The 20,047-nt window shown below is 42.4% G+C and overlaps 1 protein-coding gene across 4 annotated transcripts; it reads right to left on the bottom strand.

Moving 5' to 3' along the window:
- Positions 1–314: 314 nt before the first annotated feature.
- On the bottom strand, positions 315–16,481 carry LOC124144851. 4 transcript variants are annotated; one of them, XM_046514459.2, is made up of 2 exons: positions 16,389–16,481; positions 315–1,655 (listed from the first exon to the last, which is right to left on the bottom strand). In XM_046514459.2, the coding sequence occupies exon 2, from the start codon at positions 1,505–1,507 to the stop codon at positions 761–763; it is 747 nt and encodes a 248-aa protein (XP_046370415.2). In that variant the 5' UTR covers positions 1,508–1,655; positions 16,389–16,481; the 3' UTR covers positions 315–760. The 4 variants fall into 4 exon arrangements, with proteins under 4 accessions (XP_046370415.2, XP_046370413.2, XP_046370414.2 ...); XM_046514457.2 differs by lacking the exon at positions 16,389–16,481 and adding an exon at positions 10,440–10,670; XM_046514458.2 differs by lacking the exon at positions 16,389–16,481 and adding an exon at positions 1,774–1,923.
- Positions 16,482–20,047: the final 3,566 nt, after the last annotated feature.

Genomic DNA, 20,047 nt, shown 5'->3' on the forward strand with positions numbered 1-20,047 from the left:
ATATCCATTTTATGGGATTTTAAGCAGCGATCGGAAGGAAAGTTCGATTGCTACCTTTAAACATTAGGTGACAAGTCATCCAGCCAAAGCTTTATGCTACTTCTCCGTTGTATACTCATAGTATGTAATGACACATCATTGACTGTCCCATTTAAAACAAAGTGGGTATGACACAGTCGCAGGTGGATATGCCACAGTAAATCCAGGCGGGTATGACAATTTCCAGACTTGGTCTGGAGTTCGTACTTAGTGCCATGTGCCCGCAGACATTGTTCCATTACTATTGGGGAATGTACTTGAACGAATACATTATGTTGTTTTGAAGTAATATTTTATTTCATACATCTGTTTCACAGTTTCCACGTAGTTTCCAAGGTAATAATAATAATAATAATAATAATAATAATAATAATAATAATAATAATAATAATAATAATAATAATATCAAATGAGACTATCCAACATTTGTGACATTACAGATTCTACTTAAAAGATTTACATGTAAAACAATATATTGACTCATGGTTATAACGAATTCAAATCAGTTTGTTAATTCGTTACCTGTATACTTTTAATTGAAAATAAATAAGCAAAAACCACAGGGGACTTTTGGCATAGTTCGTTATGACCGGCACCGAATGACAATCACCTGGATGTAAAGTTCTATATGTATACCACAGAGAATCGTCTTTCATGTGTTTCAAAATACTGACCTTGCTTTTTGGAGTTCACAGTTTCATTAAATTATTTTAGCCAATCGTCAGTATTGAGCTAGTGCTTTGCTTGATGTAATGGGCGGTAGAACTAATGTGGGCCTCCTCTTGAGCACAAATGGATTGGTATCCGTGTCTGACGAGGATATGATCTCCCTAATAAAACGTTTATCACCAGTATCAAGGTCAATTAATTTGTCCTTGACTTTCAGCTCCGGAAGTGGAGTAATCTTGACCTTTTGTATTTTGCCCTTGACATTCATCTGAATAGAAGCATCGCCCCTTGTTTCTGCACCTACGTTGTCCACAGCACCAGGCTTTCCGGCACGTCTCGTCATCTTCTTATTCTCCATGTCCTCGATACGTTTTCGAAAGAATTCCTCAACCTTCCCATTCATGGCGTCTGTATCTAAAATGGCGCCGCTATCAACACTGTCCTGCAGCAGTTTCTGCACCTTCTGCAGCCGTCTGACTTTAGGATGCTTGGACGCAATATAGGACTCCACGTCGCGGGACATCGAGTGGAGGCTGGCTCCGTCGTACCTCCCAAACATCCCTCCATCAGTCCTCCTTCTCCTCATCTCCAGGCATTTCTGTAGAACCTTCTGTCTCACCAAGGCTCTCCGGACTGTCATGGCGTTCTTCACATACTTGAACGACGTCTCGTACTTCTCGCGAGACAAGCAGCTCTCGTAAACGTCAGTTTTTGTTTTGAGAATGTCGTTAATGATACACACAAATTTTCGGTGTCGGTCTTCCTGTCTCCTGACCTGTCCATACCGTCCTTCGTCCATCGTGAAATCAAAATATTCCACACAGATCTTAAAAACGTTCCCGTAAAATAACGTTGAAAATTGACTGTCTCGACGGAAACCTGCAAGTCGTAATCTAGTCACTCGTCTGCTGCCTATGCACTAGGTGTTTTCGATCCTCCCGAACGTTCTGAAATTATTGAAAAAAATGAATGAAATTAAATCTTATCTAAACACATTTATCAGGTTTCATAAGACGTAACTAGATTCTTACTCCCGCGTTTTTTCTTGTAGCTTGAACCACTCACCACTCACTCGAACAGGTGCACGTTCAGCAATGAATTCTTGCCCTGACTAGTCAGGTAATATAGTGACGGTCGTGTATAGTGTGGTACATTGTCATTAGCGTCAACAAAAGACCCCCTATAAGTAGTGGTTGACCCTTCTGTCAACAATAATAACGTGTACCGGTTTGTTTTCCGGCCTCCGGGTGTATGCCGTAATAAAAATATTCTGCGCATGCGTAAGCACTTTATGTCAAATCTCATCAACAAATAACACCATTAAAAGTTCAAATCAACCGATGCATATATTCCCTGAATGGGAAATGTACATTTTAACTGAATATTCCACTGGCAGGTTGCCAATTAGCGAGACCGCGTCGTCTGCGCTTGTCGTCTGCCCTGCATGTGTCAATGAGCAGATGTTATCAGACGTCGAAGAAGAATAAAACCTCAATGACACAAACTCGTGCCATTCTAGGGGGTCTTAAAACTGTAAAAAAAATTACCCTCATTTGCCGACACAGCCCAACTCCGAGTCGTTGAAAAAGATGAACTTAAATTTCCGTCATGGTAAATAATTTATGTTCTGCATTCTTGACATTTCGCGGACAGAAAGCTTTGGAAATTTTCTAATCTCTAATTAATAATTATAACCCTAAGGTTATAACGTACTTGCTACCGAAAAGTTATTTCCTAACGACATTGTGTGGATATTTCTGGACTAACTGTATTGAATTTAACGCAGCGATCCTGGTTGTATAAATGTGTAGGAACGGTGACAGAACATGAGTACAGTCAAATCGTTCATTCGGTTCTCTTACAAACCCCATATATTAATACAACGGTCATCCCCATTCTTTTCTCATTGCCTTCATCTCTCGGAAGAGACTTGAGGAGTCTTTCAATACTCGCGGGTTCCCATGCAAAACATAAGTTTAGTTCTGGGACTATCTGTTCGTCTAATCGTCAGTTCACGACAGACTATAGAACTTGGTTGCTATATATAATCTCTAAGTATGAAACGTTACAGAATACGGCAATTTAAGTAAATCAGTAATACCCATTGGAGCACTTTGTTTCACCATGTATAATGTAAACTGCATTTATCAAAAGGATCTACTTGGTGTAACATGACTTGTATACAGCTGAATATTTACACGATTCAACTCTTCGTTCTAAAATGATATCGATTACATGATTTATTCATAAACACTATTTGACATTCCGCAAATGATTTGACGTCAAAGGAAAGGCAGTTCCGCGACAGAGGGATCAGCTGTGTCTACAGGCAATGGCGGAGCTCCCTAGCAAGACAACAACTCATTTAAACGTGCTTGTCAGGTGACCTCAATGACCGCTGTGACGTAGAGCTTGATATACAAGGGTATCCTGCTGCATATATATGGTATGATATATCGGTTGTATATCGTCCTCCTTGAGTGTGGGTTTCATGGGGGTGAGTGAGGCTGTCACGGCTGTTTACGTGTCTCTATGGTCGTGTGATTGTGAAGGCAGTATATAAAGCTTGTCTTTGTCTGGATCACAGGAGACATATTCAATATCACAATGGGTAATATAAACATTCTCAAGAGTCCGTTTGACGCAATAAAACATAACAGCTGCCTTTAAGGGACTGAAAATTATTAAAAAATATTGGTTGTGTGCGTGTGTGTGTATGTTTGTGTGTGTATGTGTGGGTGTCTTTGTGTGTATGTGTGCACGTGCATGTTCATACACAGCGATCATTTTGTTGTTTGCGTGTGTGTTGGGAGCAGGATACTCACACAACAGGGTTTTGTAATCTGATAATCTGAACGACCCGCAATGATTGTTTAGCTTTAGTTTAACCGTAAATAATGCTTACGCAATACAACGCCTTGTGAAAATCAAAGTCTACCGACCGAGAATATGCTGCAAACAGGAATGGCGCAAAACGTCGCCAGACATTTAATGTTCATCGAAACACAATATCATCTCTTTGAAACCGGCATCTACAGCATGGCGACACTCATGACCTGCCAGGGGCCAGTCGTCCACGTGTGGCGTCACGTCAACAAGACAACCATATTCGGTTGGTGCATCTACTGAATCGCTAAAAAAACTGCTACATTAACAGCTCGGACAACTCCTTGGTTAGGGCCAATCAGTGGCAGAAGTGCATTCAATCTGTTGAGGGTGAACAACACCCGGCACCGACATCCAGCAATATGCTCAATTTTGCTTCAACGTCACCGTCAGGCACGCCAAGATTAGTGGAGACAGCAATTGAGGTTCAGAAGACATGGCAGGGATTAGGTGTCATTTGGACAGCTCTGATGGTCGTCATCACCTTTTGAGGGAGCAAAACATTGGTGTAATGTCATGGTCGGTTGTTTCTATGGGCCTCTCCACCACATGTATGGGATGAGATAGTTCGACCAGAACCAGGACCAGGACCAGAACAAGCCGGTACCGCTAGCTCAGTTTGGCCAATCTTTGGTTGACAACATCCCCCATTGTTAATTTAGGGCGTGTCGCTCTGTCTCCTGTTCCCAGGTATGAGTTTTGTCAATGAATTGGTTTTGATAAAACATTGATTAGATGAATGACCAAACATTGTGTTGTTGTTTTCAATAACATAACATTTACACAACTTTATATGAAGCACAGTTACTTTTTCCGTTTGTACAAGAATAATACAAGTAATTTGGACCGAAGGATGATGGAAACACACATTAATACACACAACCCTTTATTTTTGTTTGAGACAATATTTTTCGATAACTGCTTTAAAAATTCATTTTTTACTCTTTTTTTCATCGCACATTTATTTTAAGATCTTTACGTCACTTTTTCAGTTTTTTTCCGGGACATTTTCTCATTTCCAGAGATTTATTACAGAAACAAGCCGTGCTGGTATTTGAACCTGAGAGTTAACTCAAATACCAGCAACGCACAAGCGATAATGTTGCCATTGCTCCTGACAACTAAATTGGGCTGTGGTTAACAGCTTTGATGAGAGGAGTATCACCAACATGTAATAGGTGAATATCACTAGCCGTGTCTTCCACCTATTGTAGCGAGTACGTGCAAGGGCCTACATGACACAGACACCCACCCTCAGACGGGCCCCCAGCATGGTGTTTAGTTACTCCCCACTTTCACGATAATTACACACTCAGCTCATGTCATTCCACTGTACAATGTACAGTGTCTCGTATTAACCTTTCACTAGAATGCCCTTGGGCACAGGGATCCGTTCGAGAGTGAGCGATTTTTGTTTTACGCCGCTTTGAACAGTATTTTCAGTTATATCACGGCGTGTCAGATTTATGTGGAGGAAAGCCCGAAGTTATCTAGGTTTTAGACGTGTGGTGACGACTAAGGGGTGTGGGGATGACAAACATCATAACACAATCAGTGCGAATCTGGGATTCGAACCTACGACCATAGGGTTCTGGCATGCCAAAGAGATGCACCTCTGCATAGCGAACAAACGTTTGGACCTGTGTCTCCGATTTCATGAATACGTGACTGTGACACTATGGGGATAAGCAGGGTCAGTATACTGTGTTGGGTACCCATGTTAAACTGCGGCATGGTATCTGAGTGAGCTTGCACTTAGACTGTCGCAAGTCAGAACAATTTCCCTTTCTCCAAGCCTTTGTTGTAATGCTGTAACCAGTAGGATGGAATGGTTATGTGACTGCGAGCGTCTATTTTGGTCCAAACAGTCCAATCTAATTTGTACCCAGTCAAGCTACTCGGATCAATGGTTTATCGTCCGTACACCCGAATCGGAGTCAAAATAACAGCATTAAAACACAGCACCCGTCTGAAGGGGATAGCGAGAGTGTGTTCAGTTCGTGTTGACTGCCAGATGCGTCAGTGTTCAGCTTGACAATGAGCCGACTCGTTATCAGGGTGGCTGCACGCTGTGGGGTAGGCTCGCTGGCTCGATAACTTGCTACAATCATGGCCTGTGGACCGTCACTGTACATTTTATAAGAAGTGATACTCAGTTTTGCTCAGGGTAACAAATAGCTATGCCACTCAACGTACCAATGTCGAACCGATGTCGATGGTCACAAAAGCATGGTGGTGGTGTTGTGTGCGTGCGCTCGTGTGCGTGTGCGTGTGCGTGTGCGTGTGCGTGTATGTGTGCGTGTGCGTGTGCATGTGCGTGTGCGTGTTTGAAGTGTATGTGGGTAGGTCTGGGTAGGTGTTTATGTCTCCAAACTTAAACAATTATTTTTTATCCCACATTGAACGGCTGAACTGCACTCTTATGACAAGTATAGGGTGTCGCGTTCTACCCTGGAATTCGCACTTGGGGTCCACATGCATGGGTCAGTTGGTCAAAACACGTCCTTGTGTTCGGTGGCGCTGCTATACAGAGACGGTATGTTACAACACTCAAAACGTGGCAAGTGGTAAATACTTGACACTGCTTACGTGATCAAACAAGACCGCACTGTCAATACTGTAATTTACTACTGAAGTATGTTGTCAATATTGACACAGTATATCAATACTGACACTAATGTAGCATTTCTCATAATAGCATGTTGAATTACATTTGTTCTCGAATTGTAAATCATCCACTGTTAATGTATTCTTTAATCCGACCCTGTTAATACGGAAACCCCGCTTTCCGGACGATTTCGATTAAAACGTTTTCAGGTATGCCAGAGACATTGAATTCGTTTTCCCGGGATTTCGCGTAGAGAGACAATGTCCGGATTAACGAGGCCTCGGTGTAGGTGTTACCTAAATTCCAATAGTATTCTCCCGTCCAAACAATATTGCCTACTTTACATATTTCTAATTTGTGCAAAACATCTGCCAGTGTGTCGACATACTTTATCCCCCGTTTGTTTCATTGGAACCTCCGGACGATTAATGCCGTGGAAGTCTTTTCAAGTTATTCCTACATACCCATTATTCGTTAATCCGGACATTTGTTAACCTGCACGGTATCACTGATAACGGTACCGTCTTAATTAACGGGTTCTGTGTATGTGAGTACTCGTTAACACTGCTCAAATCAATTACCCTTCTGACCATGTGGGTGAGTGATTTAAATGAGCTTAAAGCCGCTTTGAACAGTATTTAAGTGACATCGAGCGGACATGCTGAAAGAAAGCCCAAAATGACGCATGGCTTAGACCTTCCAGCTCGGAGAAGGTGTGTGAGTGCGTATGCGCGCGTGTGCGTGTGCGTGTGCGTGTGCGTGTGTGAAAGTGTATGTGTGTCCAGGTCGAAGGAGGTGTTGATTTCTCAAAACGTTAAGAATGAGTTTTTAATCCTACATTGAACGGCTGACCTGCTCCCTTATGAGGATTTTGGGGTTTTGCATTGCACGTTCTACCCAGGAACTCGAGGTCCACATGCATAGGTCAGTTGCAATTGGTCAAAACAACTTTGATTTATACACATCCTTGGGTGCGGGGAGGCTGCTATACAGAGGGAGTATGTTTGAAAGAAAGTCCGAAACGGCTCATGTCTAAGACCTTTGAAACCTTCCAGCTCGGAGGCGGCGATGACAAACAGACATAAGAGTGACTATGGGACTCGAACCCTCGAACAATGCATCCTGACTCACATATGGGACGCAACTCTGTATAGCAAACTGTGGCACCTTTGTTTGTTGTTTATTGCCTCGCTCAGCAATGTTCTCTTAATATGACGGCGGTCTGTAAATAATCGAGTTTGGGACAGATAAATCCGCGCATTCGGGGCACTATGACACGCAATTAACAAAATCACCGAGCCTTACCACCCGATCTATTATGTTGGCTCGTTCGACAAGTATGGGTAGCAGTGGTCCAATTCGAACCCAGAATCCCATGGAGACTCCCTGTCTGTCAGCGCCTGTCTACCTTGGTGTACCTATCAACATCTTCATATCTGTGCATCGACAAAAAAGTCTACATAACCTTCAATTCTATCAACACTTATCTATCCGTGTATCTACCAACACCTATCTATCCGTGTATCTATCAACAACTACCTACATATCCGTGTATCTATCAACACCTACCTATCCGCGTATCTATCAACACCTATCTATCCGTGTATCTATCAACACCTTCCTACCTATCCGTATATCTATCAACACCTATCTATCCGTGTATCTATCAACACCGACCTATCCGTGTATCTATCAACACCTACCTATCCTTGTATATCTATCAACACCTATCTATCAGTATATCTATCAACACCGACCTATTCGTGTATCTATCTACACCTATCTATCCGTGTATATCTTAACACCTATCTATCTGTGTATCTATCAACACCTATATTTCCGTGTATCTATCAACACCGACCTATCCGTGTATCTATCAACACATACCTATCCGTGTATCTATCAACACCGACCTATCCGTGTATCTATCAACACCGACCTATCCGTGTATCTATCAACACCGACCTATCCGCATATCTATCAACACCTATCTATCCGTGTATCTATCAACGCCTATCTATCCGCATATCTATCAACACCGACCTATTCGTATATCTATCAACACCTATCTATCCGTATATCTATCAACACCTATCGATCCGTGTATCTATCAACACCGACCTATCCGTGTATCTTTCAACACCTACCTATCCGTGTATCTATCAACACCTATCTATCAGTATATCTATCAACACCGACCTATTCGTGTATCTATCTACACCTATCTATCCGTGTATCTATTAACACCTATCTATCTGTGTATCTATCAACACCTATCTATCCGTGTATCTATCAACACCGACCTATCCGTGTATCTATCAACACCTACCTATCCGTGTATCTATCAACACCGACCTATCCGTGTATCTATCAACACATACCTATCCGTATATCTATCAACACCGACCTATCCGTGTATCTATCAACGCCTACCTATCCGTGTATCTATCTACGCCTATGTATCCGTGTATCTATCAACGCCTACCTATCCGTGTATCTATCTACGCCTACCTATCCGTGTATCTATCTCCCCTTATGTATCCGTGTATCTATCAACACCGACCTATCCGTGTATCTATCAACGCCTATGTATCCGTGTATCTATCAACACCTACCTATCCGTATATCTATCAACACCGACCTATCCGTGTATCTATCAACGCCTACCTATCCGTGTATCTATCTACACCTATGTATCCGTGTATCTATCAACGCCTACCTATCCGTGTATCTATCTACGCCTACCTATCCGTGTATCTATCTACGCCTACCTATCCGTGTATCTATCTACGCCTACCTATCCGTGTATCTATCAACACCGACCTATCCGTGTATCTATCAACACCGACCTATCCGTGTATCTATCAACACATACCTATCCGTATATCTATCAACACCGACCTATCCGTGTATCTATCAACGCCTACCTATCCGTGTATCTATCTACGCCTATGTATCCGTGTATCTATCAACGCCTACCTATCCGTGTATCTATCTACGCCTACCTATCCGTGTATCTATCTCCCCTTATGTATCCGTGTATCTATCAACACCGACCTATCCGTGTATCTATCAACGCCTATGTATCCGTGTATCTATCAACACCTACCTATCCGTATATCTATCAACACCGACCTATCCGTGTATCTATCAACGCCTACCTATCCGTGTATCTATCTACACCTATGTATCCGTGTATCTATCAACGCCTACCTATCCGTGTATCTATCTACGCCTACCTATCCGTGTATCTATCTACGCCTACCTATCCGTGTATCTATCAACACCGACCTATCCGTGTATCTATCTACGCCTACCTATCCGTGTATCTATCTACGCCTATGTATCCGTGTATCTATCTACGCCTACCTATCCGTGTATCTATCAACACCTACCTATCCGTGTATCTATCAACACCGACCTATCCGTGTATCTATCTACACCTATGTATCCGTGTATCTATCAACACCGACCTATCCGTGTATCTATCAACGCCTATGTATCCGTGTATCTATCAACACCTACCTATCCGTATATCTATCAACACCGACCTATCCGTGTATCTATCAACGCCTACCTATCCGTGTATCTATCTACACCTATGTATCCGTGTATCTATCTACGCCTACCTATCCGTGTATCTATCTACGCCTACCTATCCGTGTATCTATCAACACCGACCTATCCGTGTATCTATCTACGCCTACCTATCCGTGTATCTATCTACGCCTATGTATCCGTGTATCTATCTACGCCTATGTATCCGTGTATCTATCAACACCTACCTATCCGTGTATCTATCTACGCCTACCTATCCGTGTATCTATCTACGCCTATGTATCCGTGTATCTATCAACACCGACCTATTCGTGTATCTATCAACACCTACCTATCCGTGTATCTATCAACACCTATCTATCCGTGTATCTATCAACACCTATCTATCCGTGTATTTATCAACACCTATCTATCAGTATATCTATCAACACCTATCGATCCGTGTATCTATCAACACCTATCTATCTGTGGATCTATCAACACCTATCTATCAGTATATCTATCAACACCTATCTATCCGTGTATCTATCAACACCTATCTATCAGTATATCTATCAACACCTATCTATCCGTATATCTATCAACACCTATGTATCCGTGTATCTATCAACACCTATCTATCCGTGTATTTATCAACACCTACCTATCCGTGTATCTATCAACACCTACATGTACCTACCTATTGTTTTGCATGAAATTTCCTGTCCACCATTAACACGTCAACCACTGTACTGTATATCCTCTCGAAATCCTCACCAAGTGCAAGTAGGTCACAACGACCTCCACACATACATTACCTTCATATTTGGAGACATATATGTCTGCGTTTAAATTCAGACAGTTAATCAAACATTACGTTATCTCTAAGCTAGGATACACTGAGAGCCTATGCACCCACACCACATCTACCCCACCCCACCACACACACGCAAACTTACTGTATAGATAAGGATGCCACATGGTCCTGGGTGAAATGTATTGCCACAAATACGTACGCCCTGGCTACTGTAGGCATAATATATTGCCCGTCATGTCTTTACTGACAAATCCGCTTTGTATCATTTAATCTGCAGAAAGTTCTGTCTGCATAGCACACAGCATACATCAATGTATTAAGACCGCATTAATCATAGGGGCAGAGATAAGCGTGTGTTTAAATAAAGATACATGCCTTTGCAGTGAGTCTATATCTGTTGATTTTAATCATTAGATAACAACAAACCTAATATGTTATGGGGTACATATTTTTTGACACAATAGGGAAGATATGGTAATACTATAGCGACTGTCATGAGACGTTAACAGAAAAAAATGTAAATGTTATTTCAGGTGAGTATGTACGAGTTCGCTTGCACATTATCAATGTGTTGGAGCTACACGCTGTGCTTGGATTGAGCCCTGGGGGAGAGTACTGGGAATCGACCCTGGGGAGGATGACACGCCCAGGTGGTCATTTCATGAAGTTTCTCGGAGTAGGTTTACCCCCACGGGCCTGAGAACATAGGCATCCCGTGCAGTATTTAATCTTTAGCGACACCAACCCTGGAATCATCCATACAAAGTTTCAGCTCCATAGATTAATTGAATGTCTGAGTTTCCACGACCTTAACAATTAGACATCTTCACAGACTTTCAATGGCCGAAACAATAGTCAATCTCCAACAAATATAACAGGCTTCTGCAATAATATTAAATCCTAAATTTATTTCCATATTTCCTTGTTTTCTAATTGCCCAAAAGTACATAGCTGTGCAGAAATTATACCATCATATAAGAAAACCTGAAAAACAGCTATCGCTTTAAAGTCCGACAAGGTTGAAGTTGTCAGACCACTTTGGACTTTCTGATTTGTCAATGATGTGGTTTGATTCGTAGGTGCCGGAATACGGACATAAAAAACACGTTACTTATCTCAGACCGCTACCAGCGATGGGGGGTTAATACCGACATCAGATACCGCCTTTTCTCTCTCCAACCCATAGTCACCATCATTAACAGACACGTGACATGTTCACTGAGGACAACATTGTCAGACGGGGCACAGATCAATGTCCAAGACTCGATACTCGCAGATCCGGTATTTCCTCTAATGACACCTATGGATATCAAAGAAGTGTATCGAAAGTCGATAATTAAGCACTGATCGAACTATTACTTCTGTTCAAGAAAGGCGATGGTCTAGCCCAGTGGTAAAAAACGTTCGCTCGTCAATGCGAAGGCCCAGGTTCGATTCCCGACATGGAGACAATGTGTGAAGCCAATTCCTGCTGTACTGTCGTGAGGATGGGTCAAAATAGAACCTCTGTTTTAAAAAGAGCATGACGCTGTAGCACAATTATTCCAACAAAGTTAAATAGTATGTTTCATAAATATATTTTCAAACCTCCTTGTCAGAATCATGAGATCTGATTGGTTCATGTGATTTTGATAAAATACTTTATCATACCTCCATGTCAGAATAATGAGATCTGATTGGTCCACGTGATCTTGATAAAACATTGTGTTACCCGCCTTGGAGGGTAATACATTTCTCAGCCGAGAAATAAATCTCTTATACCCCGCCACGAGCACTACAGGCTGCAAGTGCATTTCTGAGAGACGTGACATAGCACCAGCTAAGCTCAGCTCAAACGAGCAGCTGTTTTCTATCAATTTTGAATTTATTTGAATTTTTTTACAATGTCTTATTTCAACATATCGGTAAGATAAATTCGTTGTAGCAGGATCACGAGGGGTACATGCTACAACTTATAATGTATCCCGCCCTGGAGGGAAATCTATATCTCATCTGGAGCATAAATTCCGTATATCCCGCCACGAACAAAACTTTTTGCGCGTGGATTTCTGAGAGGAAGAATAAATCCCTTTTAGCCCGCTTCGAAGCCAAAACCCTCACGCTTTTTCCGAGTCAAAGAAAGTCACGTGACATAGCGCATGTTAACCACAGCTCAATCGAACAGCCGTGTTCTATCAATTTTGAATTTCAAAAGGGACACATTTTATGAACAACATCTTCTTATTTACTGTAAAGGCGACTTTTCTGTATATATCCTTATACCGCTGTCAAGCAAGGTATAAGCTGTCAGCCTTGTTTGACAACGTTATAAGAATCTATACGAAAACGTCGCCTTTACTGTAAATAAAGAAGATTTTCTCCATACATTGTGTCCACTTTGTCATCCGTCAACCTCTAAGTAATGCCTATCAAATGAACCCGTGAAGATCCGGGGTAGAATAGGTCTTCAGCAACCCATGCTTGCGGCAAAAGGCGACTATGCTTGTCGTAAGAGGCGACTACCGGGATCGGGTGGTCAGGCTCGCTGACTTGGTTGAAGCATGTCATCGATCCCAATTGCGTAGATCGGTGCTCCTGATGTTAATCACTGGAGTGTCTGGTCCAGACTTGATTATTTACAGACCGCCGTCACATAGTTGGAATATTGCTGAGTGCGGCGTTAAACATCAAACAAACAAAACGAAATCAAATTAATACATCCATACAATGTTAAAGAAGACAATAATGCGTCGCTCTAACAAATACTTCCTTACAATGTCAAAGTCGACAATGATGCGTCGCTGTAACAAATACTTCCTTACAATGTCAAAGTAGACATGGATGCGTCGCTGTAACAAATACTTCATTACAATGTCAAAGTAGACAATGATGCGTCGCTGTAACAAATACTTCCTCACAATGTCAAAGTAGACATGGATGCGTCGCTGTAACAAATACTTCATTACAATGTCAAAGTAGACAATGATGCGTCGCTCTAACAAATACTTCCTTATAATGTCAAAGTAGGCAATGATGCGTCGCTGTAACAAATACTTCCTTACAATGTCAAAGTAGACAATGATGCGTCGCTCGAACAAATACTTCCTCACAATGTCAAAGTAGACAATGATGCGTCGCTGTAACAAATACTTCCTTACAATGTCAAAGTAGACAATGATGCATCGCTGTAACAAATACTTCCTTACAATGTCAAAGTAGACATGGATGCGTCGCTGTAACAAATACTTCCTTACAATGTCAAAGTAGACATGGATGCGTCGCTCTAACAAATACTTCCTTACAATGTCAAAGTAGACAATGATGCGTCGCTGTAACAAATACTTCCTTACAATGTCAAAGTAGACAATGATGCGTCGCTCTAACAAATACTTCCTTACAATGTCAAAGTAGACAATGATGCGCCGCTGTAACAAATACTTCCTTATAATGTCAAAGTAGACAATGATGCGTCGCTGTAACAAATACTTCCTTACAATGTCAAAGTAGACATGGATGCGCCGCTGTAACAAATACTTCCTTACAATGTCAAAGTACACAATGATGCGTCGCTCTAACAAATACTTCCTTACAATGTCAAAGTAGACAATGATGCGTCGCTCTAACAAATTCTTCCTTACAATGTCAAAGTAGAAAATGATGCATCGCTGTAACAAATATTTCCCTACAATGTCAAAGTAGACAATGATGCGTCGCTGTAACAAATACTTCATTACAATGTCAAAGTAGACATGGATGCGTCGCTGTCACAAATACTTCCTTACAATGTCAAAGTAGACAATGATGCGTCGCTCGAACAAATACTTCATTACAATGTCAAAGTAGACAATGATGCGTTGCTGTAACAAATACTTCATTACAATGTCAAAGTAGAAAATGATGCGTCGCTGTAACAAATATTTCCTTACAATGTCAAAGTAGACAATGATGCGTCGCTGTAACAAATACTTCCTTACAATGTCAAAGTAGACATGGATGCGTCGCTGTCACAAATACTTCCTTACAATGTCAAAGTAGACAATGATGCGTCGCTGTAACAAATACTTCCTTACAATGTCAAAGTAGACAATGATGCGTTGCTGTAACAAATACTTCCTTACAATGTCAAAGTAGACAATGATGCGTCGCTGTAACAAATACTTCCTTACAATGTCAAGGTAGACCATGATGCGTCGTTGTAACAAATACTTCCTTACAATGTCAAAGTAGACATGGATGCGTCGCTGTAACAAATACTTCCTTACAATGTTAAAGTAGACAATGATGCGCCGCTGTAACAAATACTTCCTTACAATGTCAAAGTAGACAATGATACGTCTCTGTAACAAATACTTCATTACAATGTCAAAGTAGACAATGATGCGTCGCTCTAACAAATACTTCCTCACAATGTCAAAGTAGACATGGATGCGTCGCTGTAACAAATACTTCATTACAATGTCAAAGTAGACAATGACGCGTCGCTCTAACAAATACTTCCTTATAATGTCAAAGTAGGCAATGATGCGTCGCTGTAACAAATACTTCCTTACAATGTCAAAGTAGACAATGATGCGTCGCTCTAACAAGTACTTCCTTACAATGTCAAAGTAGACATGGATGCGTCGCTCGAACAAATACTTCCTCACAATGTCAAAGTAGACAATGATGCGTCGCTGTAACAAATACTTCCTTACAATGTCAAAGTAGACAATGATGCGTCGCTGTAACAAATACTTCCTTACAATGTCAAAGTAGACATGGATGCGTCGCTGTAACAAATACTTCCTTACAATGTCAAAGTACACAATGATGCGTTGCTCTAACAAATACTTCCTTACAATGTCAAAGTAGACAATGATGCGTCGCTGTAACAAATACTTCCTTACAATGTCAAAGTAGACATGGATGCGTCGCTCTAACAAATACTTCCTTACAATGTCAAAGTAGACAATGATGCGTTGCTGTAACAAATACTTCCTTACAATGTCAAAGTAGACAATGATGCATCGCTGTAACAAATACTTCCTTACAATGTCAAAGTAGACAATGATGCGCCGCTGTAACAAATACTTCCTTATAATGTCAAAGTAGACAATGATGCGTCGCTGTAACAAATACTTCCTTACAATGTCAAAGTAGACAATGATGCGTTGCTGTAACAAATACTTCCTTACAATGTCAAAGTACACAATGATGCGTTGCTGTAACAAATGCTTCCTTACAATGTCAAAGTAGACAATGATGCGTCGCTGTATTTAGTTATTGACATCATGAACATCGATCTACACTATTGGGATACGATGACATCAAATGATGCATCAAACAAGTCAGCGAGCCTGACCACCAGATCCCGTTAACGCAATATTTCCTAACAATGTTTAAGTAGCCATGGCGTGTCGATGTGACACAATACTTTCTCACACTGTTACAAAACTCCAGTCAGACAAACATGAGGTGAGCAGAATTACTCTGCTTTTCTTCCAAGCGGCACACATGCTGCTCGAGGCTACCCGAGCACAAACAGTCGGACAATGTAGTTGTTGCTTTAAGGTTTTAAGAGGTCGCCTTCTGCCTTAGCAATTTCGGCTGACCTGTCTCTCTTTGGGACCTGTCCTTCTTTGGGACCTGTGCATGTCCGTCTTTAGTATGGTTGCATATACTATAAGGCTGTTTCGCACTGGAGCTCACTTTATGAATTAAAGTCTACTCAACCCAAATTACAGTTTACTATACAAATATATCAATATGACATATCTAATCAAATATATGTAGGTGTCCCAGTGTGATAACAGAGAATGGTTGTCTGGTGTTCTATTTGCCCGATGGGTACATAAAACAAGAGTTACATCCTACCTTCAAAAGGTCCACTCGCACCCCTGAATCCCACTGCCCGAGTTACCCCCAGCTGTACAGGAGACCAACTGTTTGAAGCTGTGCGTTTTCGTATGTACAGGAGACCCATTGACAGCATGGGTCGGTGGGAGTAGGGGTGGGTTATCAAAGTTCAACATCGATCACCTCTCCCAGACACACGGTGTAACGATCTCAGGAAGTACCCAACATTCTTTCCCTCATTACAGACCAGTGAAATTAGCTTGGTTGGTTGGTTAGTTAGTTGCTTGATTGGGGGCGGTCGGGTAGCCTAGTGGTTAAAGCGTTCGCACGTCACGCCGAAGACCCGGGTTCGATTCCCGACATGGGTACAATATGTGAAGCCCATTTCTGGTGTCCCCCGCCGTGATACTGCTGGAATATTGCTAAAAGCGGCGTAAAACCATACTCACTCACTCACTCACTCAAAAGATCCACTCGCACCCCTGAATCCCACTGCCCGAGTTACCCCCAGCTGTACAGGAGACCAACTGTTTGAAGCTGTGCGTTTTCGTATGTACAGGAGACCCATTGACAGCATGGGTCGGTGGGAGTAGGGGTGGGTTATCAAAGTTCAACATCGATCACCTCTCCCAGACACACGGTGTAACGATCTCAGGAAGTACCCAACATTCTTTCCCTCATTACAGACCAGTGAAATTAGCTTGGTTGGTTGTTAGTTAGTTGCTTGATTGGGGGCGGTCGGGTAGCCTAGTGGTTAAAGCGTTCGCACGTCACGCCGAAGACCCGGGTTCGATTCCCGACATGGGTACAATATGTGAAGCCCATTTCTGGTGTCCCCCGCCGTGATACTGCTGGAATATTGCTAAAAGCGGCGTAAAACCATACTCACTCACTCACTCACTCAAAAGATCCACTCGCACCCCTGAATCCCACTGCCCGAGTTACCCCCAGCTGTACAGGAGACCAACTGTTTGAAGCTGTGCGTTTTCGTATGTACAGGAGACCCATTGACAGCATGGGTCGGTGGGAGTAGGGGTGGGTTATCAAAGTTCAACATCGATCACCTCTCCCAGACACACGGTGTAACGATCTCAGGAAGTACCCAACATTCTTTCCCTCATTACAGACCAGTGAAATTAGCTTGGTTGGTTGTTAGTTAGTTGCTTGATTGGGGGCGGTCGGGTTGCCTAGTGGTTAAAGCGTTCGCACGTCACGCCGAAGACCCGGGTTCGATTCCCGACATGGGTACAATGTGTGAAGCCCATTTCTGGTGTCCCCGCCGTGATATTGCTGGAATATTGCTAAAGTGGCATAAACTACTCACTCACTCACTAGTTGGTTGATTGACTGGTTGGGTGGTTGGTTGGATAGATGGTTGGGTGGTTGGATGGTCGGCTTGTTGGGTGAACAAGTGAGATAGACAAGTGAGTGAGTGGTGTTGTTTCTCCGTGACAACTATATACTCTGATCCCATTCGCTACTCTAGCTTCAGACACTGGATCAGTGAGAATGCACAGCCTCGTAACGCTTCTGTTTTCGTTGGACAGTGTAAGCGTCTCGTATTCGTATCAGATGGTGGGTTGGCCTTGTGGTTAGTGCGTTCGATCGTCACACGGAATACCGTGTTTAATCTAACATCCTTGTTTATCCTTGCAAGAATTTGATTATGTTCGTCTGTTTGTCAGCTGCATATTCGTTGTTGTTCGTTTCAAGTGTGATCGTTGGTTCGAATCCCAGATTAAATGTAATCATGTTTCCTGGTTTGTCCGGTGTTCATAGGTTTTGCCAAATGGTAAACGTGTACGACCTGGGTTAATTAACACATTCCTTCATTGATGTTTGTTTGTTTGTGTTTGCTGTTGCGTAACCCCACACCCAGCAATATTCCAGCTATATGACGGCGTTCTGTAAATAACAAGTCTGAACCAGACAATCCAGTGATTGATATCATGAGCATCGTTCCACGCAACATGGATAGCATCACATGCATCAACAAAGACAGCGACCCTGACCAACAGACCCTATTAGTCGCCTCTTTCGGCAAGCATGAGTTGCTGAAGACCTATTCTAACTCGGATCTTCACTGTTCCCTCCAATATTGAACTGACTTGTCGTTGCGTAAACACATTCAAAGCGATCTCTGTAACGCTTTACAATGTGTGTACAGTAATTTTCTCTCGACAAGTCTCATGCAGAGAAGGGAAGGAGTAGGTTGTCAGTGCGACCTCTGAATTTGCTGTGGGTTTAAAGTGGGAAAATAAGCCCTCTATACAGTAATGCTAATGCCGAGTAAATGTAGTGTTGTTTGTTTAGGAATTAATGAGTTAAATGACGAGGAGTTTTTAGGGTGTCTGGATTAACCCTGGCGATACGTAGCTTCTGTTGGTCGGATGGTTTGTAGGTTGATTGTTGGCTGTGTAGGTTTTTTTTTTCACATTGCAAGTAATGTATTCATCAGTTATTCACACCCATTTTACAGTTATAAATCCAGTGGTCCCTGCCAGTTGTAATACTCCACCTCGCGACTGCCGCTCTGCAATCTAAGCCGAGAGGGAGAGAGAGAGAGAGAGAGAGAGAGAGAGAGAGGGAGAGAGAGAGAGAGAGAGAGAGAGAGACTGTAGCTAGGCAGATGCCGTGTGTGACAACGGCAATCCGGGACAGTTCTATACGTCCTTTGCGACACTTGTGTACATATTCTACAACAGCAACCATTCCGGCGTTTTAGAGGTGTTGTTTCGAGGCAACATCAACATCATCGTCAACTACGACGTCGTCCATTATGGCATAACATGTAGAACTGTCCCTGAAAGCGTCAATCTGCGTCGAGCTGGTAAAGACAGAGTGTACTGACGCCGCAATGAACGTTGTACCGTCAACTGCTTAAGGGAGGTCGAGAGACCTTGATTGGTGATGGCAGCTAAATGATGTGGGAGAAATCGTGCAACAGCTTGCACGAGTTCTTACCGCCGTGGGCACGGGTGGCCCAGTCATCTAAAGCGCCGCGATTCGCTGTGCAGAGTTGCGTCCCTTTGCCCACAACAGAAACCTATGATTGTGGGTTCGAATCCCGATTCGCCCCGATTATGTTTCTAGGTTTGTCAGCACGTGGGTTTCACCGAAGTAGTAAACGTCTGAGACCTGCACCACTTCGGGCTTTCCTCCCATATTAAGCTGACACGCCGGCATATAACTGGAGTTCTGTTAAAAGCGGCGTTAAACCCAACTCACTCACCTACCGCCGAGTGGATTAACATTCCCCAACGTGTTATCCTTACTTTCATACTTACTTTCTTTAGTCCACGGGCAGGAGGTACCAAGCAGTTTCTGACGCTAATGGGTATTGCGTCCCCATGACCTTGGCCTCCACACATTGGAAACGTGTCCACGTTTGCCCCTTCTGCAATGTGTCATAACTAATAAACCCTCAGATGCGCAGTAACTGTGTGTTAAATGAATTGTGCATGAATGAATTTCGTATGTTATGATAACACAATGTATTTAGCTCGCTAAATACAATGTTTATTCCATATACAGGATATTTACATCCCCAAACAAACCCGCCATTATTTGGCATGTGTACCAGACATGTGTGAGATATGACTTTGCAATAAGTATAGGCAAAATATCACCAAATATTTGGAGGACCTAAACACGATATTAATCAAACCACATTACAT

This window comes from Haliotis rufescens, unplaced genomic scaffold (assembly GCF_023055435.1).
Source record: "Haliotis rufescens isolate VD_foot unplaced genomic scaffold, xgHalRufe1.0.p SCAF_8, whole genome shotgun sequence".
Classification (NCBI taxonomy): domain Eukaryota; kingdom Metazoa; phylum Mollusca; class Gastropoda; order Lepetellida; family Haliotidae; genus Haliotis; species Haliotis rufescens.